The sequence below is a fragment of the Moschus berezovskii genome, chromosome 4 (genome assembly GCF_049115385.1).
Source record: "Moschus berezovskii isolate FMDL1 chromosome 4, NW_MosBer_1.0, whole genome shotgun sequence".
In the NCBI taxonomy this organism is placed as follows: Eukaryota; Metazoa; Chordata; class Mammalia; order Artiodactyla; family Moschidae; genus Moschus; species Moschus berezovskii.
Window position 1 is genome coordinate 9,833,100 of NC_142463.1, and position 27,269 is coordinate 9,860,368.

A 27,269-nucleotide genomic window follows, 5' to 3' on the forward strand; every position below is an offset into this window, starting at 1 on the left:
AGGCAGGGCTGTGTGGGCCTCAGGGACCCCCCAGAACTGGGGATGGAAGACAGAGTGAGTACTGAGGGATGGGGGCAGAGGAGGCAAACAGGAGGGCAGCATCAGATGGCAGAGCCAAGGGGCCCCAGAGCTGAGGACCGGGGCCCCTCACCATTCCCAGCCCTCTGCCACAGCACTGCCAGAGGCCTTGGTTCCCTTCTCCAGTCAGGCCAGAGACCTGAGTCTTGAAGTGTGGGTAGATGCACAGGATGGAAAATTACCACCAATCAGGGACTTCCCTGGGGGTCCAGTGGCTAAGACCCCGTGCTCTCAACACAGGGAGCCTGCGTTCGATCCCTGGCCGGGGAACCAGATCCCACATGCTGCAACTAAAGACCCCAAGTGCCACAACTAAGACCCAGCACAGCCAAATAAATACATACTTTTTTTTTAACTACCACTAAATCAAAATAACCGGAGAAGGCAATGGCACCCCACTCCAGTGTTCTTGCCTGGAGAATCCCAGGGACGGGGAGCCTGGTAGGCTGCCGTTTATGGGGTCACACAGAGTCGGACATGACTGAAGCGACTTAGCAGCAACAGCAGCAATCAAAATAACTAACTTTTCCCAAGTGCTAACTACACGTCAGCCTCTTGTGCCAAATGCCTTGCAGGTGTTTTCTCTCCATCCTCACAGTAACCCTGAGGTTATTAATATGTTAGTCCTGCCGGACACGTGAGATGAACCACTGAGAAGCAGCTTGGGAAAGACCACGCAGCTGTCAGTGGCAGTGCTGGGCTGTGAACCCAAGCAGTCTAACTGCAGAGCAGAGTTTCTCAGAGGGGAAAGGGGGAGGGCTGGGATCCGAGCCCATCGAGGTCCTGGCACAGGACGGTGAGGCAGGGGCCAGCCAAGGACAGGGGTTTAGGGACAAGAGCGGCGGAACAATCCACCTTGTCATCAACTGACCAAACGACAAACACAGAGGCCTCCATCTGTGGGAAAGACTGTGACCTCCGACCCTCCCACACGTGGGGAAAACAGCCTGGAGAGCATCAAAGGGGCAGAGCTGCCCCAAGGTTTATCTTTGATCTGTGTGTCGGGAAAACCAAACAGGGAAAGGCAGGAGAAGCAGGCCGCAGAGATAAGTCACGCCAGCCGCCAGCAGAGGGGCTGCAGCGGTGCCAGCTCTGCGCCCGGTGCCAGCACACTCTCAAGGGTATTTCCCTTGCTCAGGTCAACTGGTGGGCAGACCAGTGGACCCCGGTTTGCTGTGATGACGAGAAGCAAACTGGGAAGGGGAAGGGTGGTGGGGTGGCCGCAAGCCCCAAGCGCTGCCAAGAATTCCCCATGTTATCACGGGTGAGCCGCTTCCCGTTCTGGGCCTTGATCCCCTGAGCGAACAGAAGCGGACCCAGGACTCCTCTCCTCTCTGTTTGCACTCCTTGGGAAGGAGGGGCAAACAAACAGGGCTTCAGATAAACACCAGACGTTCCAGGCCAGCTCCGTGATAAAATGAGGATACCCCGGGAGTTCCCTGGAGGTCCACTGGTCAGGACTTAGGCCAAGTTAGGACTTGGCTCTTTCACTCCTGTGGTGCGGGTTCGACCCCTGGTCAGGGAACTGAGATCCTGCAAGCCGTGCCACATAGTAAAAGAAAGAAACCTAAGATTCCCCATGGTGCGCAGCGTGGCCAAAAATAAAGTAAAATGGTTAATTAAGGAGAAAAAAATTGAGGACACCAAAGCCTGCTCCAGCTCCTGTTTCCAAGGCTTCCACCTCACCTACCAGCCCGCCCTCCCCTTCCAGGCCACAGCCAGAGGGGAGGCCCAAAGGGGAAAACAGAGAGCGGGCACAGACACTCCAGAAGCAGTGGCACCCTCAGGCTCCCAGGCGTTCCCACGCCTCCCCAGCTTCTGAGTTCCTCGGAGTCAACCCAGGGTCCACAGAGGCCGAGAGCGAGCCCCACTGCTAAAGGCGTTACAGTTCCTCAGGCTCTGACCCAGGGCCCCGCGGGCGCCTTGGAGGGTTCCCATCCACCCTGCTGAGCTGCTGCACGACTCTGATCACCACTACACGAAGGGTTTCCTGAATGCTTTCCTGAGGACATTGTTCCCCTCGACAGAGTCATCAAGGTCAAATTCATCATGGGCTAGGCTGGTCCAGGTCCTACCCTGTGGGGAAAGCCCGCCCTCTGTCCAAGCCCCACTTCCCCGGGGAAAATTTAGCCAGTGCTTTCTCTCGTTTTAGCTCATTACCAGCCTCGGGGACGGCAAAGCCATGGGAAACACGGCTGCCGTGAGCTCAAGACTGCCAGGCAGCGCAGAGCCCACACCTGGGGGCCCTGGGGTGGGGGGGCATTCACAACTAGAGACAGACATCTGGGAGCACCGCTCCATCTTTCTAAGAGGCTCGTCTCCACACCCAGCCCCAGGACGTGCTCCATCCCAGAATCACACTCAGGGGCCTCTGAAGTCATTCAACGTTTATTGGAAATGCCTCTGTGCAAGGCTTCATCCCTGCCCTCCAGGAACTCACAGTCTAGGGGAACAGACACACAACCAACACAACGCCCTGTGTAAATGCTGCGGGAGGAAAGCGGACCCCAGGCCGGAGAGGCAGTCTCTGCTCAACCTCCTGGGCCGTCCTGGAGTGGAGCAGAATTCACCAGCACAGCATACACAGAGGCCTGAGGGTCCGGACGGGGACAGCACAGTCAGGAGGTGGCACAAGCCAGACTCTGTCCCGAGGACAATGCGAGGGAGGCGGGGGCAAGACACCATAAGGACGTGCGTGGTGCCCACGGGGCTCAGGTGAGAGAAGCCACAGAGGCCTCATCAGAGATGTGTTTGAGGGAGAAAATGCTGGTAGGAATGGGAAGAATTTTTAGGAAGAGACCAAAAGTTTAGGCCAGAGGTGATGAGGGCAGCGAAGTGAGATGGAGAAAAAAGATAAAGAAGAGAAACCACCACAGGTGGGTGGGGACTGGGATGGGGCGGGAGGGTCAGAACCCAGCCGAGCAACAGGGGAAAGGAGACAGAAATCTACGCTAAACACTGCGCTGGTGTTTCACAAACACTCCATCTTCATCCCCACTGTACAGATGGTGCTTAGGAAGGCTGACGTGACGTCCCTGGTCACACAACTAGATTACACAGTTACGCTTCAAACCCACAACAACGCCTTAAACCATCATACAAATCAAGACACAGAGATACATAGTGAGCTGTTTCAGAGAATGATCTGGAGCCTGGGGGGTGAAATTCGCAACTTGAGACAGACATCTGGGAGTCTTCAAGGTAGATCAGCAGATGGCTGAAGGCACAGGTGAGGCTGAAACTGTCCCGCAAGAAAACAAACACGGATGAAGCTGGAAGAACACTCATACTTAGGAGAACAGGAGGAGGCAATGGCAGAAGAGACAGCTGGAAAAGGAAACGGAGGTGGTGGTGCTACCAAGACAGAATTCCATGAAGCGTGCCGGACACTGTGATGAGGAATGGATACCAGATTCGCAATCACAAAGGCTTTTAGCCAAACTGGCTTCATCACTGTAGTGGTGCAGGCAGAAAGAAAGCAGCAAGGGCCAAGAGGGATGCAGGGATGGGGCTGAGGAGGCTGGTTTATAAAAAAAAAAAAAAAAGCCATCTTGAAGGCTGTATCTGAAACCATACATGGAGACTGCCAGGCCACATGGTTACATACAATTCTCCTGCTGCGCTAAGTAGCTCAGGCCCAGAACCAAACAGAAATGGACAGTGGAGCTGGGGTTGGAAGTGGAACAGGGGCAGTGGAGAGAGGCCTAAGGACACAAAGGACTTGGACTCTTTTAGAGAGAGGAACTGCCCTTTCTGGGACCCCAATAAACATGTTTAAAAATATCAAAAATATGCAGAGGACCCAGTTGGAATTTTTAAACAAAAAACAAAGCCAAGGTTTATCCCTGCACTAAGAAGGATTTGATAAACAGATAATTAATTCTAATGTTAACAAATTTAATTCTAATGTTAACATTCTAATATCTAATTCTAATGTTAGCAAACTTAATTCAAAAGGAATATACAGCTTTTAAGTACATGCAGAGGATGAGATGGTTGGATGGCATCACCGACTCAATGGACATGAGCTTGAGTGAACTCCGGGAGTTGGTGAGGGATAAGGAGGCTTGGCGTGCTGCGGTCCACGGGGTCGCAAAGAGTTGGACACGACTGAGCGACTTAACTGACTGAAGTACATCAAGGTACCCATGGAACAGGAAGCAAAAGGATACACACTAATTACTAATAACGCTTACTCTTAAAGCTGATCCCCCCAGTAGCTTCTCCTTAGCAGACTTCTGAGAGACTGTTCAGGAAAAGCAGACAGGAGCATTTATGTCTATTCCACTGTCGGACTGGCTGCCATCCCGATTCGATAAAAGGGGGATTTTACGGGGATACAACAGCACTCGCATGTTTCTGAAGCTCTAAGCTGGCTTCTCACTCTTTCACACTGCAGCAGGGAGGACAGCGGTACCCCCACCCTTCCAAGGCCAGCAGGGAGGACAGCGGTACCCCCATCCTTCCGAGGCCAGCAGGGGAGAAGGTCACACCGTTCTCGGACCTCCGAGTCCAAGGCTCCCTGTTCCAGCCATCCTGAGGGGTGATGCTCTCAGGTGCTCCCCACACCGTGCTCCCCACTTCTCGCCTCTGACCTTGAGACGGCGCTGATGTGACTACTACTGAGCAACACAGGTCAAAGCCCGCACTCCCCTAGCATGCCTGGTTCTGGGACAAGGCAGTCCCTCCTGTGAAACACTCCCCCAGAAGCCCTGGACCACCAGACCTATGAGGGTGGATCCCGGAATGACTCTCCCAGCCACAGCTGCTTGCTCTCGCCTCCTGATCCCAGCTCACCAGGATCACAAGGATACATGGAACTCTTTTCCTTGCAATAAAACAAGCAGCCAACATTTACTAGGCACCTAGGAACAAAATACAAGCAGGACTTCTCTGGTGGCTCAGACGGTAAAGCATCTGTCTACAATGGAGACCCGGGTTCGATCCCTGGGTCAGGAAGATCCCCTGGAGAAGGAAATGGCAATCCACTCCAGTACTACTGCCTCGAAAATCCCATGGACAGAGAAGCCTGGTAGGCTACAGTCCATGGGGTCGCAAAGAGTCGGACACAACTGAGCATCTTCACTTTCACCTATTGCCATGGGCTCTGCTAAGAACTTTACATATACCTTAGCTTTGCAACAACCCAGCAAAAATAGGTATTCTTATTTCTGTTCACCAGATAACTGACACCTGAAGCTCAGAAAGGCTATGCCATTCAGCTAGCAGTTGAGGCAGCATCACACATCTGTCGAACTCGAGGATCCACTTTATTTTCACTGTACCACACAGCCCTGGCTCACCATTCTACAAGTGCCCAGAGACCCGTGCTGGAGGGGAAAAGGAAAAGTGAGATAAGACACAGGCAAGCCTCTCAGTCCTCACTGCCTGGTTCCCCAGTGACTCTGGGGAGTCTAATCTCATGCTGTTTCGCTCAGCTGACAGCCTCGTCAGCCTGGGTCCTGGCACGCTGACAGGGGTCAGAGGGCCCCCGGCTGGCTTGTCCTGGCAGCTGCCCAGCTGACTTGTGCTAACACAGCAACAGGCACAGGAAAGGCAAGAGAGGGAGTGGAAAAGCACCAGACACCAGGCCCCTGAGGGCAGAGAAGTGATCCCTGACATGCTCAGGGAGGGTAATGCTGCTCTAACGCCACCACTGGGCTTCCCTGTGGCTCAGCGGTAAAGAATCCGCCTGGCAATGCAGGAGATGCAGGTTCGATCCCTTGCTCGGGAAGATCCCCTGGAGAAGGAAATGGCTACCCACTCCCAACATTCTTGCCTGAAAAACCCCATGGACAAAGGAGCCTGGTGGGATACAGTTCACGGAGCTGCAGAGTCAGACACAACTAGTGACTAAACAACAACAAAGCCACCACTATTACCCGGGGTGGGGGAGGCAAACCCCAAGTACATCTGCTTACTAGTATGTTTCAGGGAATCAGAAAGTGTGGGAGAAAACCAGTCTGGGCCTTGGTTGGTCCCAACAAGTCTGGCCCACCTTTGCCAAATCCACAGAAAGCCTGCTGCTTGGGACTTCCCTAGTAGTCTACAGGTTAAGACTTCCCCTTCCAATGGAGGAGGAGTGGGTTCGATCCCTGGTTGGGTGCTAAGATCCCACATGCCTCATGGGCAAAAAAACAAAACATAAAACAGAAGTAATATTGTAACACATTCCAAAATTGACTTTAAAAATGGTCCACATCAAAACAAAAAACAACACCCTGCTGCCTAACACTACCTGGGCAGAGGCAAGAAAGCAGGCTCTATCTCAGGGCCCCACAGCAGCAGCAGGGTTCAGCCGGCCTGTGGGAAACAAGAGCCGGCTGGGAATATTAATAGACTTGCTACAGGCAGAAATTCAGAGAGGGCAAGTCCTCCGAAATAAAACCACTTAAAGGGGGCACAAAGTGACACTAGGAAAAGGGAGGAACTCGGATTTCCAAGGACGGCTTCCTCCGCCAGGCGCTGGGAGGAGGCACAGCAGGACCGGCAGGGTTTTTCTAAAACATCTGAAAACCCAAAAATGTCCTCGTCCGTGGGAAAATGTTTTTGGTGTTATTTCTGTTATGTTTTCTGTCCTCCAATGTTTTGCTTAGGCTGACTACATATGTGCAGGATGCCCAAAAGTGTTTCGAGGGAAACCGCTCCTAGGATCTCGTATTTGCCACAGTTGTTAGATGATTGCTTAAAAATAAAGCTCATCTCTCAGATTTCATTAGAACGCGAGGGGCAGCTTGACAGGTGGCAAACTGGCAGCCACCAGGTCAAATTAACTTTATGGGTATGTGAGCATACTTAGAATTTTTTTAAAAAATAAACTGTCGACATTTAAAAATCAGAAGTTTCCATGCCAAAAAAAAAATCCACAAAAATCTGAATTTCTAATATCTTTATGAAAGAAAAAAAAAAAGAAAAATCTGGCATCTCTGGCCAAGCAGCACAAACTGGAAGAAGCAGCACAGCCACTGCCCTCTTCAGGCAGGCCGGTGCTTTCTAGCCTGCCAGAGCCTCTCATTTAAGACACCTCACTGACCCCTATAGGCCTGAGTGTTGGTCCCATGAAGGGATCCCAGGCTTGGTGGTACTCGGCACTGCCACAGGGGGGCAGCACTGGCCTGCTGATGAGGCCTACATTGGCCCCCCCCTCTCCTCCAGCCGGTAACCAAACTGACCTTAGCACATCCTTTCAGAACCAGAAACCTCATCCTTATTTCAGGAGCAGACCCACCTTCCCCACATTCCCCACCAAACGTAGTCCCTGAGAAACAACAGCAGTTCATCTCAACATTCCCACCAGGCTTCGGCGACTGAGGGGGAAGCCCCTGACTTGACCTGCCCCCTCCTTCTCTGGCTACCATCTTTTGCATCCCCTGCTCCCCCCACGCCACAGCCAGGACCTCACCTGTTCAGTTCTACCTTCACCCACTGCTAACACCATCAGGCCTCAGATCCTGAGGTAAGAAGCAGGGCAAACGGCCTCCCCCTTTTAGGGCAGTTCATTCTTCATCATGCACACTGCTTGCCTTTGCTCGCTCGGGGTGATGGTCAGTTGACGTCACGAGGCAACAGGTCTGCTCTCTGCTCTCACCCACGCCAGCCTCACTGACAACATCTGTGGCAGCAGTATTTAGCGTAAGCTCCAACTGCCCTTCAGGACAGACGTTCAGTTATTATGCAGTAAGATCCCTGAATTAATCATCCCACTTCATCCAGAATGCCACTGACTGTTCCTACCCCTTTCCTGTATTCCAAAATGCAGGAAAAGCCTCATATAAGATACTCTTGGCAGTATTTCTGAATGAACAATCAGAAACAACCCAAACGTCCAGCTTGGGTTGGAAACAGTTAAACAGTTAACAGGGAAACAGTTAAAAAACAAACTATGCTATAGTACCACTTGATGGGCAAATGAGAACAATTAGGATTATGAAAACCATGTGATAAGATGGGAAAGTGATTCTGATATGAAATACTATGTAAAAAGAATATAAAATTACATGTACAGTAATGATAAGTAACTAAAATCAACTAGGCAAAGAATTAGTGAAAATACCAAAATGTTACCTTTTTATCTGTACTAGAGCCCTCAGAGTATGGGTAACCATTTTTCAAACCCCCTGTCAAGTATTATGTATATATACTACTTTTTTAAGTGTGCATATGAGTATGAAGTTGGAAAATCTGATGTTAATTGTCAAGCTCCCTAGTCCACTCTAAAGTAGACTGTGAAAGTCTATAAGCCTCTTGTTACCATGATGAAGGGCTCATGGGAACCTGCGCCTCCAGCACTCACATCTCCAGGATCCAATGCAACCACACTAGTCAAACAAAGCTCCAGGGCCCTGAAGTCCTTAGTTAAAGGCCAATGTTATCCTACCTGGAGATGTCTGCACTTACATAACTCCTAAGGAGACCCCAAACACCACCTGGAAGATAGGATTAGATCAAAATGGTTCTCAGACGCCACTTTAATCAAGTTTTGCACTATACAGTAATGGGGGGGCGGCGGTGAAAGATGGTGATTGTTTTCAAGCTAATTCACCTGCCCTAAGGCAAACAGTCTGGGCTCCCAAGAACAGAAAACAGTGTTCCTTCCCAGGGGAATCCCCTCCCTGAGCTACCAGGACAGGATTTCAGGGAGAAAGAGCACAAAGGACAGGGCAGGCTAGTTAAGAAAGCCAGGTAGGTAGATCTGCTAACTCTCGCCAGGGCAAACTGGAACGAGGCATGAGGCAACCCACCACCCCAATCCCAGTCACTCCCACTTGAGGCCAAACTGCCCACCCACAGGGACTGAGAGCCAGGGTTCGGTTCATAACTCTCCCCCCAGTGGTGCGCCCAGCAGCGCAGAAGCCCGAGTTGTGACCACCATCCAGCTGAGGCAACCTTCAGGCCAAAACCCTCCCAGGCCTTCCTCTTCACTGGCCCCTCCACTTCCAGTGTGTCTGCCTCGCCATAGCAGAGCAGCCAGTCCGTGCATGGCTGTTGGGGGTGGGAGGGGCCAGAAGCAGCAATAAAGCAAATCAGACGTGGGTTCTGGGGCTGGGTTGACGTGGCGGCAGGCCCAGCCATGGCCCGTGGAAGGCCCTGTAGGGCCCTGGGTCCTCCATTAGCTCTTCTCCGGGCGGTTTCTGTTCAGGACGGCTTTAGGAGCAAACTCCAGTTTGTCCTTAAGGCTCACCACCTGGGTGTGGTCCTTGCCTAGCAGCTCATCCAGCTTGCGATCCTCCCGGCGCTCGGAGATGCTCTTCTCCTCCTCCACAGGCTGCGGCTCCTTCCCCCTGATGAACCACTCCAGGTGGTAGCCCACAGCTCCGACCACGAAGGCCACAGGAAAGGTGACGTAGGGAGCATAGGTGCGCACCGCGGTCCAAAGCACAGGCCACATGGCATCTGCACAAGAGCACAAAGCCGTTAGGGAGGAGCAGCGCCCTCCCCACCAAGCACAGACAACCCCTGGGGCAACCTGCTACCAGGCGGCCTGGCACAACGCACTGAGCATCCACCCCACGCAGAGCAACGCAAGAGCACACCCCACTTTATGTGACAGTGGGGTCCCTGAAACGATCCGGGAAATGTCAGAAGACCCCACTGTTAGGGAAGACGGCGACAGTCTGCTTTATGGGCTACACTCTAATAGTTACGCAACCACGCGTGGCAGTGTTCCCCACAAGAGGCCCTCTGAGCCTTACCTAATAAAGCTTCAAGCCTGCTGGTGACCCCAGGCCCTCCCTGCACAGTTTGCCAATGTTTCAAGAGTCGGTAAGAGCCTTCCTTTCCTCTATACAATTTCTCCACCAGCAGAGCCAGCCACCCCTTCCCCACAACACACAATCCCACCATGAGCCTCCTGTCCTTTGCCTCATGTAAAGAAGGAGCATATTTAAGCAGCCAAATCCATTACCCAACCAGTATGGATTTTAGGTAAAGGGATAATGGTTTTTTCCTATTCTGAACCAACTTTCCTGACTAGAAGAACCTCCACAAATCTGCTGGCCAAACCCCTTTCAAAATACACTCTCTTCAACCAAAGCCATATCCTCATATTTACATAATAAGCTCTTAAAAAATATCACCAACCCATTATACATTCTCTGAACACACTAGAACTAGAAAATGAAAATTCATTTTCTAGTACAGAACACTGTACAGAACTTCCCTGGTGATCCAGTGGTTAAGACTCCACGCTCCCAATGCAGGGGGCCTGGGTACGTTTCCTGGTCAGGGAACTAGATCCCACTTGTGTCAACTAAGAGTTCAAATGCCACCAACGAGAGATTCTGCTTGCCACAACTGAGACAGCGCACAGCCAAACAGTATCTGATAAAGAATCTGCCTGCAGTGCAGGAGACCTGGGTTCACTGGAGAAGGGAATGGCAACCCACTCCAGTATTCTTGCTTGGAGAATTTCATGGACAGAGGAGCCTAGCAGGCTATGGTCCATGGAGTCGCAAAGAGTCAGACACTACCGAGTGACGAACACTTTCACTTTTTCTTTTTTTTTTTAATAAAACACAACACTGTATAAGCCATGGCAGAAAAACAAAGAAGTGGAATGGCCCTAGAGTTTGCAGAAGTGAAGTAAGACACCTAAACAATGTAAACACACACAAAGTGGGCCACTCTAATGGCTATTCAGTCCCAAATGAGTGTTATTAACAATGATCAAGGACTACTCACAATTATCATGATAGTGATAAACATGTTTATTGCCAGAGCTTGGGGTAAGCACTTTATATATACTATCTTCTCTAAAACACACGTAAACTCTGTGATAGATGGCATTACCAGAGGGTTAAGTAATGTGCCCAAAAGTCTCAACTGAAATATCATTCCTTTTGTACCCCTGCAGGCGCTTCCCCAGCTCGGCTGTCTCTGGTCTACCTCACCAAAGATCAGATGACTCTCTCCCTCTCTCTTTGGTTCCAGTTCTCTTTGGAGGAATCCCAGCATTTTGTGGGCCCAAGATTATAACGGACCATCACCAGTGGAAAAACTGCCGGAGCAGCTCTGAGGTTGCGCTCTGAGTCCCTGTCTTAGCACCAGGCACTATGCCAGACAATTCACACACTAGTCATCACCTGACCTTCACAGGTGAAGATCGCCTCTACAAGGAAGGAATTACTAGTTCAGATTTTTGTTGAAGGCCACAAAAGCTCAGGAACATAACCTTAACAGGCCCAAGATCACCAGAAATGACAGAGCCACTAACTGGAACCCAGGCCTCTCCATCTTCAACACCTATGTTCCTTCAACTGGAAAGAACACACTGCAAATAGGTGTATGTATGTGTGAGCGCACAGTTCGCTCCACTCAGTCCTGTCCGCCTCTTTGTGACCCCATGGACTGGCCTCTGTCCAAATCCTGGTCTTGAAGAGAGCTTCCTGTAATTCTGCCCTGTCAACTTGGCACTTCATACCTAGAAGAGCTTCTCTTTCTGAAAACTCTGAAATTTGTGATACACTCAGAGATTTGTGAAATAAGGCACCCTTGAAGAATCTCAAACCTAATACTTCTTCATTTTCTTTCCTATCTTGTAAGCAAGTCCTCTATGCGTAAACACGTTCCCTGAACAGCAACTCTCCACGCAGATCACCAATTTGTCTTAAAATATATGAAGCATGAGTCCACCATGCTTTTCTCTCTCATATGCAGCCCAAGGTCTCCCTCTGTGGTTCACATTCTGATCATCCCCAAATAACTTAATCCATTCATTTATTCAACATTTAGAGCATTAGACACTTTGTGTCACACATTCGGCTGGCCTACCCCATTTGTGTGCATTTCTCAAAACACTCTGCGGTCCAAAAGGGCAAGGCCCACGTTTGTGTGTTCCCACTGTGGCAGATCCATCCCCCATCCTTCCCACCCCGTTCGGCATTAAACGCTCAAAAAGTTTGTTCAATGAATGGGCAACCGGCTTGTGTAAAACCACCGCAGTCATTCAACCACCCGCCCTCAAAAGGCGGCAGGAACACAGCAGGTGCCTTTGCTAATTACAGGAAGCTAGATACTCTTGGAGAAGGAAATGGCAACCCACTCCAGTGTTCTTGCCTGGAGAATCCCAGGGACGGGGGAGCCTGGTGGGCTGCCGTCAGTGGGGTCACACAGAGTCGGACACGACTGAAGTGACCTAGCAGCAGCAGCAGCAGCAGATACTCTAACAAGTCATCCCTAAGGGGTCAAAATGAGAGGCAAAAGTGTCTGGCAAATACCGTGAGGCCTATTTCCAGCCCCGCACGGAAGGAGTCTGAGCGGGAAAAGGTCAAACAGGTTGCAGGGAAACCTGCCTTTGTGCCGGAGGCCCTGGAGGCCCAGTGAGATGAGAAACTGCAGACAGGAGATTTGAGAACCGCTAACAAGGGCAAAGGAGACCAGACTGGGCGGAAAAAAATCAATCCTGACCTTCACTGAGACCGGTCCAGAGATGAGAGCGCGGGAGGTCAGGGTCCAGGGGTCTGCCCTTCGCCCTTCTCTGGGTGCCCCGGCCCCGGCCCCTGTCCCACCACGCTCACGACCTCGTCGGGTCCGTCCTCACCCTCGTGCCTGAGGCCGAGAAGCCCTGACCGCTAAGTGTTCGCAGGGCGCTCAGACGCTCACGCCGAATCCGGTGAAGAGTGGAAGCCCATCTCTTCTCAGGCCTGGTCAGGGCCAGAGCCGACGCTAGGTATTACCCCTCCCCTAACTCAGAGGTCAAGGCCACGAGGCGTCACCACAGCTACGGGCTGCACGGCAGCAGCTCCGGAAGAGGGACCGCCTGCCGGGACGCGTGCTCACCTGCGCGAAAGTCCGCACACCACCGTCCGACCCCGCCCTCCAGCCGAGCGCTGGGAGCCCACACACCGCCTCTCCCAGCGGCCCGCGGGGCCCAGCCCCGGGCCACGCCCACTGGCGCCGGCTCCCTCGAAGCGCAGGGATTGGCTGAAAGGACTGGGGAAGCGAGGCGCCCGCAACCGGCCGCGCCGAGCTGAGATGCGCACAGCGTCCCCTTCCGGCCAGGAGGTGTCTCAGTGACGTCACCACGGGCTTTCGGCTGGAGAAAGGCTTCAACTAACGTTGACTAGGCGGCTCCTAGACTTTGATCTGGGCACAGAAAAATAAAAAACATGACCCTTGACTTCAAGAAGGTCTCAGCAGAGTAAAATCTAGAACTCTTAAAAAATTCCGATCTGGGCTGGCTTTCTAGCCGTGTGACATTGGGAAATGTGTGACATTCAGCCGTGTGACTGAGCCTCCTTTTCCTCTTACGCATGGATGTAATAAGACCTTTTCACAGGATGTTGTGAGAGTTGATGAGATAATGTATGCAAAGTGCTCTGCTGGCACATCGCAAGCAGGGAAACAAATAACACTACTGTTCCCATCAGTTCGGTTCAGTTCAGTCGCTCAGTCGTGTCCGACTCTTTGCGACCCCATGAATCACAGCATGCCAGGCCTCCCTGTCCATCACCAACTCCCGGAATTCACTCAAACTCATGTCCATCGAGTCGGTGATGCCATCCAGCCATCTCATCCTCTGTCGTTTCTTTTCCATTGAGTCACCTCTTCTCATCAGGTGGCCAAAGTATTGGAGCTTCAGCTTCAGCATCAGTCCTTCCAATGAACACTCCGGACTGATCTCCTTTAAAAGGATGGACTGGTTGGACCTCCTCGCAGTCCAAGGGACTCTCAAGAGTCTTCTCCAACACCACAGTTCAAAAGCATCAATTCTTCTGCGCTCAGCTTTCTTTATAGTCCAACTCTCACATCCATACATGACTAATGGAAAAACCATAGCCTTCACGAGAGGGACTTTTGTTGGCAAAGTAATGTCTCTGCTTTTTAACATGCTGTCTGGGTTAGTCATAACTTTCTTTCCAAGGAGTAAGCGTCTTTTAATTTCATGGCTGCAGTCACCATCTGCAGTGATTTTGGAGCCCAAAAAAATAAAGTCAGCCACTGTTTCCACTGTTTCCCCATCTCTTTGCCATGAAGTGATGGGACCAGATGCCAGGATCTTAGTTTGCTGAATGTTGAGCTTTAAGCCAAATTCTTCACTCTTCTCTCATACAAATAATTAAACTACAGTAACACCTAAGTCTTCCTTGGCCCCTCAGGTGCAACTATTCACTCCCTCTGTGTCACCACTGCGCCCTGTACAGATGTCTATTTTATAGCATATAGAAGAAGAAGAAGAAAAAACACCCGAGTGTAGGCTTCATAACACGCCAACTAGCTCTGCGTCACCACCCATGTGATGCAGCAGCGACACATACTAAACCCCTCCTCTCCCCCATAGAGACCACTGTCTCACACCTCCATGACTTTATTTACACTTTTTCGTCTACCTGGAATGCCCTTCCCACCTTTCTTTACCAAAGTAGCTCTGGCTTGTTTTTCAGGCTTAAAGGATACCTTGGTAGGAAGCCTCCTAGACTGCATTATCAGGTTAGATCCCCTTCCTGTACGATTTCAAAGATCTCAATGCTAAGTTCTGACAATGGAGGAGGAGAAAAAGGAACTGATAAAGAATAAAGGTGTAGGAAACCAGGGACTTCCCTGGTGGTGCTGTGGCTAAGACTTGTGCTCCCAATGCAGGGGGCCCAGGTTTGATGCCGGGTCACGGAACTAGCTCCCACATGCTGCAACTGAAAGATCCCTGAAGCCACAATGATGATCAAAGATCCCGTGCTGCATCTAAGACCCAGAACAGCCAAGTAAGTTTTTGAAAAGGAAATGTACAGGAAACCACTGTTAGCAGAAAGTGTTCACTAACTGAATATGTAGAGAGAAAAGAGCTATGACAAACCTAGACAGCATATTAAAAAGCTGAGATATCACTTTGCCAACAAAGGTCCGTCTAGTCAAAGCTATGGTTTTTTCCAGTAGTCATGTATGGATGTGAGAGTTGGACCATAAAGAAAGCTGAGTGTTGAAGAATTGATGCTTTTGAACTGTGGTGATGGAGACGACTCTTGAGAGTCCCTTCGACAGCAAGGAGATCAAACCAGTCCATCCTAAAGGAAATCAGTCCTGATATTCATTGGAAAGACTGACGCTGAAGCTGAAATTCCCAATACTTTGGCCACCTGATGCGAAGAACTGACTCACTGGAAAAGACCTTGATGCTGGGAAAGATTGAGGGCAGGAGGAGAAGGGGGTGAAAGAGGATGAGATGGTTTGATGGCACTGTTGACTCCATGGACATGAGTTTGAGCAAACTTTGAGAGATAGTGGAGGACAGAAGAACCTGGCGTGCTGCATTCAGGGGGTTGCAAAGAATTGGACATGACTTAGCGCTGAACAACCACCACCAAGAAGGGAACAGAATTGCCTACGATAACTAGCCTTCCGTCAGCCAGTTAACATGTGCTAGGCATTGGGGATGCAAAATTAGCTGGGACCATCTTTTCCCTCAGGAGTTGTCTAATGTGGAAGCAGAAGGGTCTAGAAAATGTCGAGAGAGTGTGCAAAATGTGATGACAGGAGTGTGCACAAGCAGCAGAGAGAAGGATCCCCAGGAAGAATCAGGGAAGATTCCCCAGAGGAATCTAGAGTCTCAAATGCTGGAGAGCAGTTCTGTTGAGAACTGAGTAGGGCTCCAGGACACAGATTTAAGAATCAGAGAGTTGTATATTCAAATGCTGGCCCTGCTGCCTGCTAATCTCAGAAAATCTGTTCACCCATTGTTTAAAAAAAAAAAAATGACAAAGAGAGACTTTCCTGGTAGTCTAGTGGTTAAGATTTCTCCTTCAGGGGTGGGGGAGGGGCATGTGCAGTTTCAATTCCTGATTGGGAGCTAAGATCCCACATGCTCTCAGTCAAAAAACCAGGGGAAAAAAAAAGCAGAAACAACACTGTAACAAACTCAATAAAGACTCTGAAATTGGTCCACATAAAAAAAAAAAAACTTAATGAAAAAAAAAAATCCCTGGGTTGGGAAGATCCCCTGGAGAAGGGAAAGGCTACCCACTCCAGTTTTCTGGCCTGGAAAATTCCACAGACTATGTAGTTCATGGGGTCGCAAAGAGTCAGACACAACTGAGCGACTTTCACTTTTCACACACTTCACTTTCAGCTCCTCCTAAGTGCTTGGTAATTGGTCACCCATATGTTTTGCTTTCACTTTATATTTAGTATTCCTCAAATTCAAGCCTCCTTCTGCAATGTCCTGTGTCCATTTACGGCATTGTTTGGTAAGCCAAAAACTTGACTGACATTTTCAAGGCCTCTTTTTCTTTGCATTAGTCCCCAGATCCAGTTTACAGCGCCTAGGCCTCTTCGATGTCTCTCAAATTCAACATCATCCCTCACCTGGACCACCTTGGCAACTCCTGCAGTGATCTCCCTGCCTCCCATTGTCTCCTTCAGTCCGTTTCTTTCAAACACTTAACAGAAAACCATGAAACCTTCAGCTCACACTCATGGGTCCCTTCCAGCCACATCTCCTTTATTTCCTCTCCCCCTGTCCTGCCTTTCACCTCTCTCTAGTCTTCATCATCGACTGCACTCGTACTGTCCTGTGACTTTGCCTAAGTGGGTCCGTTTGCCTAAAATGAATGTCTTCCCTTTTCATCCCTGACTGCAAAACTCTTAATTCATCCTGCAAGACCCAGTTCAAAAAGCCTCTCTTGCAGAAAGCTTTCCCAGACTTGCTGGTTGTTAAAGGCTCCCTCCTCTGGTCTCTTCAACCCCCTGGGTGAATAGGCCTCCCTTAGTGCCATAACTTTGTGTTTATGTGACTCTCTAGGCCAGATGGGAGCAACTCAGGGACTGGATCTAATCCTTCCCATGTCCATGGAGCCCAGAACCACTACCTGGGCCACAGTACCCTAAGGAGACTCCCCCCGTCAGCCCCTCCATCAGCCCCACACGGGGGGATTGTAGACATCACGTCTGCAGCACGCTGCTGCACAGTCTCAGAGGCTATGTGTCCTCTGCCATCCACTCCCATATACCTCTTGGTCCCAGCAAGCCTGGCCTAGTTTCTGGGGAAACATGCAGACTCATAAAAAGCTGTATAATGTAGAGGGTTAAACTTAGACTCAGCCACTTCCTGGCTTCATGATTTGGGGTAAGTTGTTGAACGTCTCCAAGCCTCGGTGTTTTCATCTGTAAAATGGAGTTGGTAACAACACCTGCCTCATAGGATTGCTCTAAGTATTGTCTAGTTCAAACTTTACCCAGTTCCCCACTTTCGAACCTCAGAATGATAAAGTCACTCAGCCAATGTCTCTCTTGGCAAGTCTGGGGATAACAGACTTATGAGCAGTTCTAGGTGAAACTAGGTCAAACAATTTTAGTGTTCCCAAACCTAGCCAGCATCAGAATCACCTCATTTGTTAAAAACTTATCCAAGGGCAAAGATTCTGTTCACTTTGTCTTGCACAGAAGCCCTCTTCACCTCCCAGTGGATAGAGGACCTCTTGCTTTTCAGGTGGTCTTCCAAACCAGCCTGTAAAATATCTGCTCATGTCACTCTCCTGTTGAAAACCCTTTCGTGGCTCCCCATGGTCCTCAGGACCCCGGCCCACCTTCCTCAAATTGACCCAAAAGCCAAGCATGATCAAGCATCTGCACTCCCAGTGCCTCTTTCTCCTCCAGGCTTTGCACAGCTCTTCTCTGATCTTATACATTCTTCACAGCCCTCTCTCAGGGGCTAACACCTAGTCATCTCTTCAGCACTCATCCTTATAATGTAACTGCTTGCTTACTTATCTACTTTTCCCATACAGCTGCTGGCACCATAAGAGTAGAAACTTGTTCAGGGCTATCTTCCCAGTGATGGACAGGGCCAACCATGGTTCTTGATGAATACTTGCTGAATAAATGAATGGGAATTGGCTAGTCCAGAGTGACCCAGAAGAGCAGGCAACCCCTTGGGAAGGTTCTTCCTCCTGCCTCAAGGTGACACGTCAGCCTGAGGACTGGAAAGAAGACATGGTGGGTAGGAGCTGCCATCTTTTTCCAGGCTCAAAAGGCTGTAGAGCTAAAAGCTCAGGATTGACATTGGACAGACTTAGGTCTACACTCTTAGCTCTGCCTGTGACTTTGGCCTGAACACCTGACCTCTCCTGAGCTTCAGCTTTCTCATCTGTTAGAAGACTGAGCTACATTCATGTAAAGCACTCACATCTTGCCTGACCCACAGCAAGCATCCAATAAACATTAGGTTGGGGATGCCACTTAGCTTCCTGAGAAAGTTCTGTTCTCTCTTTTGTTTCCCATCAATGTGCCCATGCACTGGAGGCATCAGAAAATGTGACGGCACTGAACTGAACAGTTTTCTGGAGCAGAGAGAACACTGGCTTTTTAGGGGAAGGAACACCATTTGTTCATATCATAGAACAGCAGCCCTCAGTGTTTATGAAGCACAGGCTTCCCTCTGGGGCGGGGTGGGGTGGGGGGCTGCGCAGGGGGTAGGGAAGCCCAGGGAACTGGAAGGCATAAAGGAAACCAGACTGAGCTAGAAGGGGGTGGAAGACTGGCCTCTCCACCCCCCGCCCCGGCCCCTCTAGGAGGGTCCTTCTATCACCACCAGGAGGCCAAACCCCCTTTCCCCCAGCTGGCCCACGAAACCCTGCTTTCCCCAGATCAAGAATGCGGGCTCGGGCCTCCCCAACTGCCACCCCGCTCCCTGTGCCCCACGCTCGTAAGCGCAGAAGTGGCTTCTTCTGGAGAGAGCAGCTGGCTCAAGTGCAGTTCTGCCGTTTTATTTTTCCTGGGATACTCAAGGGGATGTGGGAACAGCCACAGGTGTGGTGAGGGGAAGCCCCCATCTCCCCTACCCAGCAGCTGGGGAAAGGGGAGAGGCCCAGGCGCCCTGGTCCTGGGTTGGTCCAGCCACTGTGGTCCCTGGGCCCGGTGGGCTGAGGGCTCAGGGAAGAGCCCCTGGGAGGGTGGGGCGGGCTCCTAGGCGGGGTTCGGGATTCTTCATAAAAAGCCACGAAGCTTGATTTCCCCACGAAGCCCAGCCCCGCGGGGTGGGGGGGAGAGGGGGCTGGGGAGAGGGGGGACGCAGAGCCCAGATGGGGGACCCGGCCCGGCCTGGCCCGTGGGGTGGGGTGGGGGAGTAATGGCAGAGACGGTGCCCGTGGGGAGGAGGTGGGGACGAAGCGTCGGACCTCGAGGAAGAGGGGTCCCGGTGGGGGCACAGGGCGGAGAGGCACGGCCCCCAGCCCAGCCCGGGCGCCTTGGCGTGGGGTCAGGAAGGTAAAAAACCCACGAGCGCGTGCCGGGCGGGAGGGGCCGGGGCGTGCGGTGCCGGCGGGGCGGGCGCGCGGGGCGGCCCGCGTTCACAGTGACCTCGACGCTGGGTGTACAGTACGGGTAGAAAGCCGCGGGCCGGGCCCGGGCTGGGCGGGCCGGGCCGGTCACAGCCTGGTCTGGGCCTCGGGGATGTAGATCTCGATGCTGTCGGCGCTCTCGGTGGCCGAGCTGTGGCGGAAGGAGGCGGCGCGCTTGGCCGCCAGGAGCCGCTTGCGCGCTTCCTGCCGCTGCCGGTCCACCGAGTCCAGGGAGCGCTCCTTCACCGGCACGCCCCGGCCCCGCGAGGGCTTCTTTGGTATCGGCGGAGGGACCTTCTTCTCCTCCTGCAGGCAGAGGGGCGGCGTTGAGTGGGGGGTCCCGGCCGACTCCCCGGCTCGCTGCCGCGCGGCCGCGGGGGCTCACAGCGCACGCCTCGACTCGCGAGCCAGGCTCTCGTGCGGGCCCCCCCATACCCCAGGGGTGCCCGTTCTGCCAAGGTCAAACCCACATTTTTCATCTTTAAAAAAAAGGCGGACTCGTGCGCCCCCTGGTGAAGCCGTTTTCCACCTCTCGCATCAGAGAGAGGGTTCGCTCCCTCTCCGGGGAGTGGATGCTCTCCCTCCAGACCCAGGGGGAGTGCAGCTCCCCTGACCCGGGCGAGGCAATGAGGGTTCACATTCCAAGCTGCTGGGCCCCATCTCTATGAAGGTCTAGTCAGATGAGGGCTGAAGGTCCCCTCCGTGCCTCGAGCCAAGCTGAGGGCAGTCTGCCATTCTGGCTCCCTCAAACTACAGGTGCAGCCACCAAAGGAAGGGGTTCTTGCAGCTCAGGCAATGATGAGATGGTTCTTGCCTTGGAACCAAGCGGAGGGCAGTGACCCAGAGGGTGGTCGTAGAGGGTCCCCATCACCTGTCCAGGGCTGCCTTGGCTGCCCAGGGTCTCTTCTCCTGCCCTCCTGTCCCCCGCCCACACTCTCTGGGGAAGGGCATTTCCCAGCATCTGGACTCTCGGTTTGAAGGGACCTCCCCCCACCTTAGGCTCCAGGAGTTTCCAGCTGTTGGCCTTGAGTTGCTGTAGCTCCAGGAACTTGAGGGTCACATCCTCGATAGAGAGCTGCAGGAGGTCCCAGAAACCCGCCAGGTCCTGGAAGGTGGGCACAGGGAACGCAGTGGGGTCCTGCAGTGGAAGGAGTCAGGGGGAGGCAGACAGTCAGAGGGGCCTGAGCCTCAGCCAGGACCTGAGAAAGCCCCACCCCACCCTCATTGTCCAGTTCAATCTGGGAGAGTGGAGTGGGGACTTGGAGGCAGGGAGACCAGAAAGAGCCCAGACCTCTCCATCATGGGCACAAACACCTGTTCTCACTTCCCGGTATCCATATGCATCTACCAAGTACACATACCTGGTGGGCTCTATGTCTACGAGCACTCACCATGCTTTGCTGACACAGCCGGAAGAACTGCTGAACCTTTTGGGACAGGAGAAGTTGTGTGCTGCCCACGGCACTGCGGATTTTCTCTAGGACTGGAGAGCAAAAGGAGATGGGGGAGGGGAATGATGCCTCTCCTTCCTCTGCATCCAGGTAGTCTGCCTGGGATGACTCTGACCCCTCTTGTTATCTGGCACCATCTATCCCTCTGTCTCCTCTGGCCCCTCCCCATTCCATATACTCAAGATCCTAACAAGCAATTCCTGCCCCACTTCACCAAGAAGACTGACTCCCCAGACACTGATGTTTCTTCCATCATACGATCTACATTTCTTGACTGGTTATCCTCCTGTGTCCTCTTCCCTTCCATGTCAGAGGACAGATGGAAATCAGCATCAGTCCAGCCCTACAGCCTTAGCCAGCCAGGCACTAGCTCAGTGACACCTCGCTGGCAGAACTTTGTCACGCATCGGCATGTGAGTCCTTGGCTCACTAAGAATTACCAAAGAATGAATTACCAAATTACCAAACGTCCCTGACTCATCTTCTAGTCACGATCCTATCAGCTTGGGGGTTCGGCAGTAAACCATTGTCTCCCCTCACACTGGACCTGCAGGCCCCTCTGGCAGGACCATGTCTTCCTGGCTGAGTCTCCTTCTCCCAGGCCACAGACAAGAGCTGGTCCACACACCGCCTCCCCCTCTGCCTTCAGTCCTGCTCTCACACCTGGATCAGACCTGGATTCCTAGCCAGCCCAGGTGGGAATAGGGGTTCCTGGATTCTCCATGGCCTTGGGCCGGTAGCCATCTCCTAGAAAGCCCAGCCCTTTCACCTGGTCACCTTCCCCAGTCCTGGCTCTGGCCTCTGAAGCTGCTTACGCTTCCTTCCAGGAGCTCCTGGCATGCTGCCAGGGGGAGCCCCCAAGGCCTGGGGTCACGCCGCCAAACTGAGAAAGGCACAGTCATGCCCAAGGTCCTCTCCTATCCCACCGCATTCCCAGCCACCGCCAGCCACTGTGCCTCGGGCGCACAGAGTCCCCGCACTCACTCTCCTCCGGCAGCTCGTAGTCCTCCGCCTCGCGCTCCATCTGCTGGCACCAGTGCTCCAACTTCTCCACCTCCGCCCTCAGCATCTTGATGAACCACTCACCGTCCCGTGGGCAGGGGGACGTGCGGCCTGAGTCCGGGAGGCTACGTGAGCCGCGCTCCATCCAAGAGTCGCGGCGCCCAGACCCAGGGCCAGGGGTAGGGGCAGGGGCAGGGCCGGGCGACCCATCGGTGGCCGGCGGCTCGTACGGCAGTGGGTAGCCCTCGCGGTAGGCCCACTGGCCCTGCGTGTGGACCGTGCGGAAGACTGAGTAGGTGGGGGCCCGGGGCCCGGGCTGGGGCTCAGAGGCGTGCCTCTGGAAGGAGCGTCCAAACTGAAGGGCCTTGTCTTCTGTGGCCACGGTGGCCAGGCCGGCCAGGCCCTCCAGCTCGAGGTCAGCCTGCACGCCGGCTGTCACACTGTTGGAGCGCTTGAACCTCGCCCGCCTGGTGAGAGAGGTGGCAGTCATCTCTGTCCCTGCCCAGTCTCAGCCCAGCCCTCACCTGCACCCCAGGCCAAAAGGACAAGGAATGAGACAGGAAACCTACAAAGCGATGGACACTCATCCATCACCTTTAAATGTATCGGTCCTCGCCACAGGTGAGCACATAATATACCTACCCGTTGCACCGGCTCTGGACGGGGTGATAGTCAAAACAGTAAACCACTTCTACTCGAAGGCAGAACAGAGGCTGGCATACACCAATCATACAGGCACAGCCAAAGTGCTAGGGCATCATCCTGCAGAAGCTGGGTTGAGGGGTGGACCAGAGGGAACCCAGGAGGGTCCAGGGTGGTGGCTCTTCGCCACAACCACAGAAGTATCTCAGCATTTTAACACTGTGTCTTTGCTAGTTTATACCAGCTGTATGGGTATGTCCTTTGCTCTATGGAGAGACAAATCAGCTATGGCCCAGAGAAGACCACGGTCACCCAGCTGCGAAACAGCAGAGCCAGAATGTGGACCCAGAGCTCCCATGCTCCACAGCCCAAGAACTCCCCACCACACCAGCTGCTAGAACATCAGGAAGAACTGTCTTAGAGCAGCTGGGGGAAGGGGGGTGGGCTGCAGCTGAGAGGACTTCTCCTCTAGGGACCCCATGGCTCAGCACAGAGCCTGGCCAGACAGTCAGCCGGTGCCAAGAGAGCTGAATTAAGTTGTTGACAGGAATGACACAGGGCCTGGAAATTTCTTGTCTTTGAGTTAATAATATGCAAATATTATGCAAAACAGAGTCAACTGGCCTTGTTCAACCCCCCCACCCCCCCACCCGACTGAGTTCAGTCAGCATGAGGGCTCTTTTCTATGAAGTGTCACTTCTCCCAAGGGGCATGATGTTGGGGTCAGACAACACTTAAAGAAATGAGAGTCAGGAGATGCGGGGGTGGCAGGGAGAGATGAATAGAAGTTTGCAGTCTGGAAATTCAAGGAGCAGGCAAGAAAAGCCCATGTGTCCTACGGTTCCTCCACTCTCATGGTCAGAAGAAAAAGGGGGTTGGGAGCTAGGTTTAGGGGCTCCTCCAGCTTCCTGGGAGACTCCCACAACCCCCACAACTTCAGCCTTCCTCCTGCTGCCCAGGCCTTCTTTCCCTGCCTGCTTTGCCTGCCTGCTTCCCTCCAGCTGGCGGGCTGCCTGCTGGGAGCCTGTTGCCATAGAAACCAGGCCCGGAAGGATGCGGCAGGACCCGGGAAAGAGAGATGCACTCAAGTGCAGTCTCCAGCCAGCCCTATGTCCCAACACTCACCCAGAGCGAGAGAAAGCAAGAACATAGCCACGTTGCGTCCCCCATGGTCTTCACCTTGCCACCTGCCCTGTCTTGCCCTGGTCAGGATTTGCATCGTCCTTACCTTGACTACTGGATCAGCTTCCTTTTAGACATCACTGCCTCCACTGCCTTCACTATATAGCAGAGAAGAGCACAGGACTAGAAGGCAGACCTGAGTTCTAATACTGGCCTTGATGCTATGTGCCTTTGGGAAGTCACTCACCTTCCGCCTGGACCATCTAGTACATATATATGTGTGTGTGTGTGTGTATAAATACATTATATGGTATATATGAATATATATTACATACAAACGTACACATATATGATATAAAATTATAAGAATGGACCAGTACCATTGCCAAGGCACCTCATGTCTCTAAAATTATACTTTGCAGGTGGGGGATGAATGTAATAGGCAAGGGAGATTAAGAGGGACAAACTTCTGGCTACAAAATATTATAAGTGACTCACAGGGGTGAAATGTACGGCATGAGTAATATAGTCAATACTATTGTAGTTACTTTATGTGGTGGCAGATGGTAACTAGACTTATCATGGTGACCACTGCAATATATATATATATATATATATATATATATGTAAGGGAATACTGAATTTTTAAATAAAATAGAATTATAATTTTAAACATTATATCTTATACAATTATACCTATGCATATTTTAGGATCTGGGGCCCAACTTTCCCTCCCCAATCCACCCAGGACTAGAACAGTCTTTCTTTCTTTCTTTAATACTTATTTGGTTGTGTTGGGTCTTAGTCAAGGCACAGGGGATCTCTATTCTGAAGTGCAGGATCTTTAGTTGTGGCTTGAGAACTCAGCTGCAGCATGTGGGATCTATTAATAGTTCCCTGACCAGGGATCGAACCTGGGCCCACAGCATGGGGAGTGCAGAGTCTTAGCCACTGGACCACCAGCGAAGTCCCTGGAGTAGTCTTTCTGAAGCTGACCTCTGCCCAACTCATCCCCTGCTCAAAACCCTTTCATTGCTCCCCACTGCCAACAAGATAGAGTCCAGGCTTCCTGTGCTGACATTTACTCTGGATGCAGTTCCCTCTGATCTCATCCAGCTTGCACCCTCTTTGCTCCTCGAGTAGGTTCTCGTGGCCCTGACTTTAGCCTCTGCATTTGCTATTCCCCCACTTGAAAGGGCCTTCCTCCTCCTCACTCCCTGTTGGTTCCCTGCTCAAGTTCCCTCTTCTGTGAGCCTTCCCCAGGCCATGCTCAGAACCATTCCTCTCTCAGCTGTCTTCTTGCACATGGCAGCAGTTCCACTCTTTAGGGCTTCCCAGGTGGCTCAGTGGGTAAAGAATCCACCTGCAGTGCAGGAGACACAGGTTCCATCCCTGGGTCAGGAAAATCCCCTGGAGACAGGCATGGTAACTCACTTCAGTATTCTTGCCTGGGGAGTCCCATGAACAGAGGAGCCTGCTGGGCTACAGTCCATAGTGTGGCAAAGAGTCAGACAGGACTGAGCACTCATGCATGCCACTGTTTGCTTACGTTGTTCTGTTTCTGTGAGTTTTCTGTGTCTAACTGAACTGTTAGTATGCCCTTTGGCTCCCTTTGAATATTTTTGTGCTTTGAGCTCCAGTTAGCCTCTGGCTCCTTCAGAGTTCCAGCAATTGCAAACCATGCTGGGAAAGGTGGGGCTTGCCCCAGTAAATACATTGAAGATATGCCTTCCCTATTTGCTTTCCTGTTACTCCCACGAAGCATGGACCTGTCCTTTGGTATCACTGGGTCTGTGCCTTTCACTCTCCTCTGAGAGGTCCTGAGAAGATCACTCTGTGTCTTGATGGAAATAGGCCACATGGTCTGGAACTTCAGAAGCCTGAGTGCTCCAGGCTTCATGGTTCTCAAGTCAGTACCTCAAGGAGCTCTCTCATCATGTCTACTTGAAGGAAGACCAAAGAAATTGAGGAGCTTTTAGGATTACTGAAAACACAGTCTTTACCAACACTTCTAGCCAGGAGCCAGAGATTTGCACAGTGCAAGCAGGAATTGGTCATCCTTGAGCAAGTGGCACTTAAAACTAGCAGTGTAGGACTTCCCTGGTGGTCCAATGGTTAAGAACTTGCCTGCCAGTGCAGGTGTTTGATCCCTGGTCCAGAAAGATTCCACATGCCGTGGGGCAACTAAGCCCATGCACCACAGCTACTGAGCCCAGGTGCCTAGAACCTGTGCTCCAAAACAAGAGAAGTCAATGCGATGAGAACCCCGGGTGCATCAACCAGAGAGTAGCCCCCGCTTGCCGCAACTAGAGAAAACCTGCTCGCAGCAACAAAGACCCAGCGCAGCCAAAAATAAATAAATGACTTTAAAAATAAATAAAACGAGCAATGTGGGATAAGATTACCCAAGAAACGAGCAATGGAACAAAGAGGCAAAGCCCTGGGAACACAGACATTTCAGGGGCTGGTAGAGACAGTGTAGCCCCAGATGTGTCTAAGCCAGAGAGGAAAGGAAAGAAAATCAAGAGAAAGTCATCTAAAAGCAGATAGGAGACCAAAAAAGTGGGGAGTCCCCTAAAAGAGGGTCTCAAGAGGCAATGGGCAGCCAACTGGAAAATGCAACCAACTGAGAACAAAAGGTGTCCACTGACTTGGCAACATGGAAGCCACTTGTGATCAGGGCGAGAGTCAGTTTGGTGGAGTATGAGCACAGATGCGGAGGCAGGGGGCTGTGAGGAGTGTGTGCTTGAGTGCTCAGTCACGTCTGACTCTTTGCAACCTGTGGACTGTATGTAGCCCACCAGGCTCCTCTGTCCATGGGATTCTCCAGGCAGGAGGTGGAGAAAACTAGGCAAGACAATGGGCTTCCCGAGTGGCTCAATGGTAAAGAATCTGTTTGCAATTCAGGAGACACGGGTTCCATCCCCAGGTCGGGAAGATCCCCTGGAGGACATGGTAACCCACTCCAGTATTCACGCCTGGGAAATCCCATGGACAGAGGAGCCTGGTGGGCTACAATCCATGGGGTCGCAAAGAGTCAGACACAACTTAGTGACTAAACCACCACCACCACCAGGCAAGACAACTCTTCCAAAGAGTCTGGTAGAGAAGGGAGGAAGAGAGAAGGCAAAGTACTTTTAAGGAAGGGATAATATGATTATCTGGCAATTACATCTCAATAGTACTGGGAGGAGGGACAGCTTGTTGAGGATGGTTCTCACATGCTATATCCCTAAGGGACAGGCAGAATAATGGCCCCCAAAGAAGTCCCTGTCCCAATTTCCACAACCTGTGAATATGTTACCTTCCACAGCAAAAAAGACTTCACAGAAATGATCACATCAAAGATCTTGAGACCCTGCACTGTCCAGTTGTGTACATTTTGGCCAAAAGAGTCCTTATAAGTGAAAGAGGGGAGCAGGAAAGTCAGGATCAGAGAAGGCAATGGGACAACAGGATCAAGGCTGCAGTGACATCATGTGAGGACTCTACCCGCCATTGCTGGCTCTGAAACCAGAAATGGGCTACAAGCCAAGGAATGCAGACAGCCTCTCTAAACTGGAAAAGGTGACAAAATGGATGCTTTCCAGAGACTCCAGAAGGAATCAGTCCTGCCAACACCTTGATTTTAGCACAGTGAAACGCAGTTCAGACTTCCAACCTCTAGAAATGTAAAATCATAAATATGGATTATTAGATGCTGCTAAAT

At 51.9% G+C, this 27,269-nt stretch overlaps 2 protein-coding genes across 4 annotated transcripts in view; both read right to left on the reverse strand.

Annotated features, from left to right (window-relative positions):
• Positions 1 to 1,666: 1,666 nt before the first annotated feature.
• On the reverse strand, positions 1,667 to 12,992 carry SMIM12 (small integral membrane protein 12). Of its 3 annotated transcripts, none has more exons than XM_088835125.1 (2): positions 12,617 to 12,838; positions 1,667 to 9,471 (listed from the first exon to the last, which is right to left on the reverse strand). In XM_088835125.1, exon 2 carries the CDS (start codon positions 9,464 to 9,466, stop codon positions 9,188 to 9,190), a length of 279 nt encoding a protein of 92 aa, XP_088691251.1. In that variant the 5' UTR covers positions 9,467 to 9,471; positions 12,617 to 12,838; the 3' UTR covers positions 1,667 to 9,187. The 3 variants fall into 3 exon arrangements, with proteins under 3 accessions (XP_088691251.1, XP_088691252.1, XP_088691250.1); XM_088835126.1 differs by having other exon boundaries at positions 12,484 to 12,621; XM_088835124.1 differs by lacking the exon at positions 12,617 to 12,838 and adding an exon at positions 12,856 to 12,992 and having other exon boundaries at positions 1,669 to 9,471.
• Positions 12,993 to 18,775: 5,783 nt separating this feature from the next.
• DLGAP3 (DLG associated protein 3) overlaps positions 18,776 to 27,269 on the reverse strand; it is a 39,046-nt gene continuing 30,552 nt past the window's right edge. Inside the window, exons 7-10 of the mRNA XM_055402222.2 lie at positions 21,779 to 22,263; positions 20,735 to 20,826; positions 20,338 to 20,481; positions 18,776 to 19,649 (exon numbers count right to left, since the gene is read on the reverse strand). Of these exons, the coding sequence (XP_055258197.1) occupies positions 19,431 to 19,649; positions 20,338 to 20,481; positions 20,735 to 20,826; positions 21,779 to 22,263 (940 nt within the window). The 3' untranslated portion in view covers positions 18,776 to 19,430. The remainder of the gene's footprint in view (positions 19,650 to 20,337; positions 20,482 to 20,734; positions 20,827 to 21,778; positions 22,264 to 27,269) is intronic.

What these genes read in the sequence shown, in the direction of transcription:
- SMIM12 (XM_088835125.1), bottom strand. Translation starts at nt 9,466, where the DNA reads ATGTGGCCTGTGCTTTGGACCGCGGTGCGCACCTATGCTCCCTACGTC.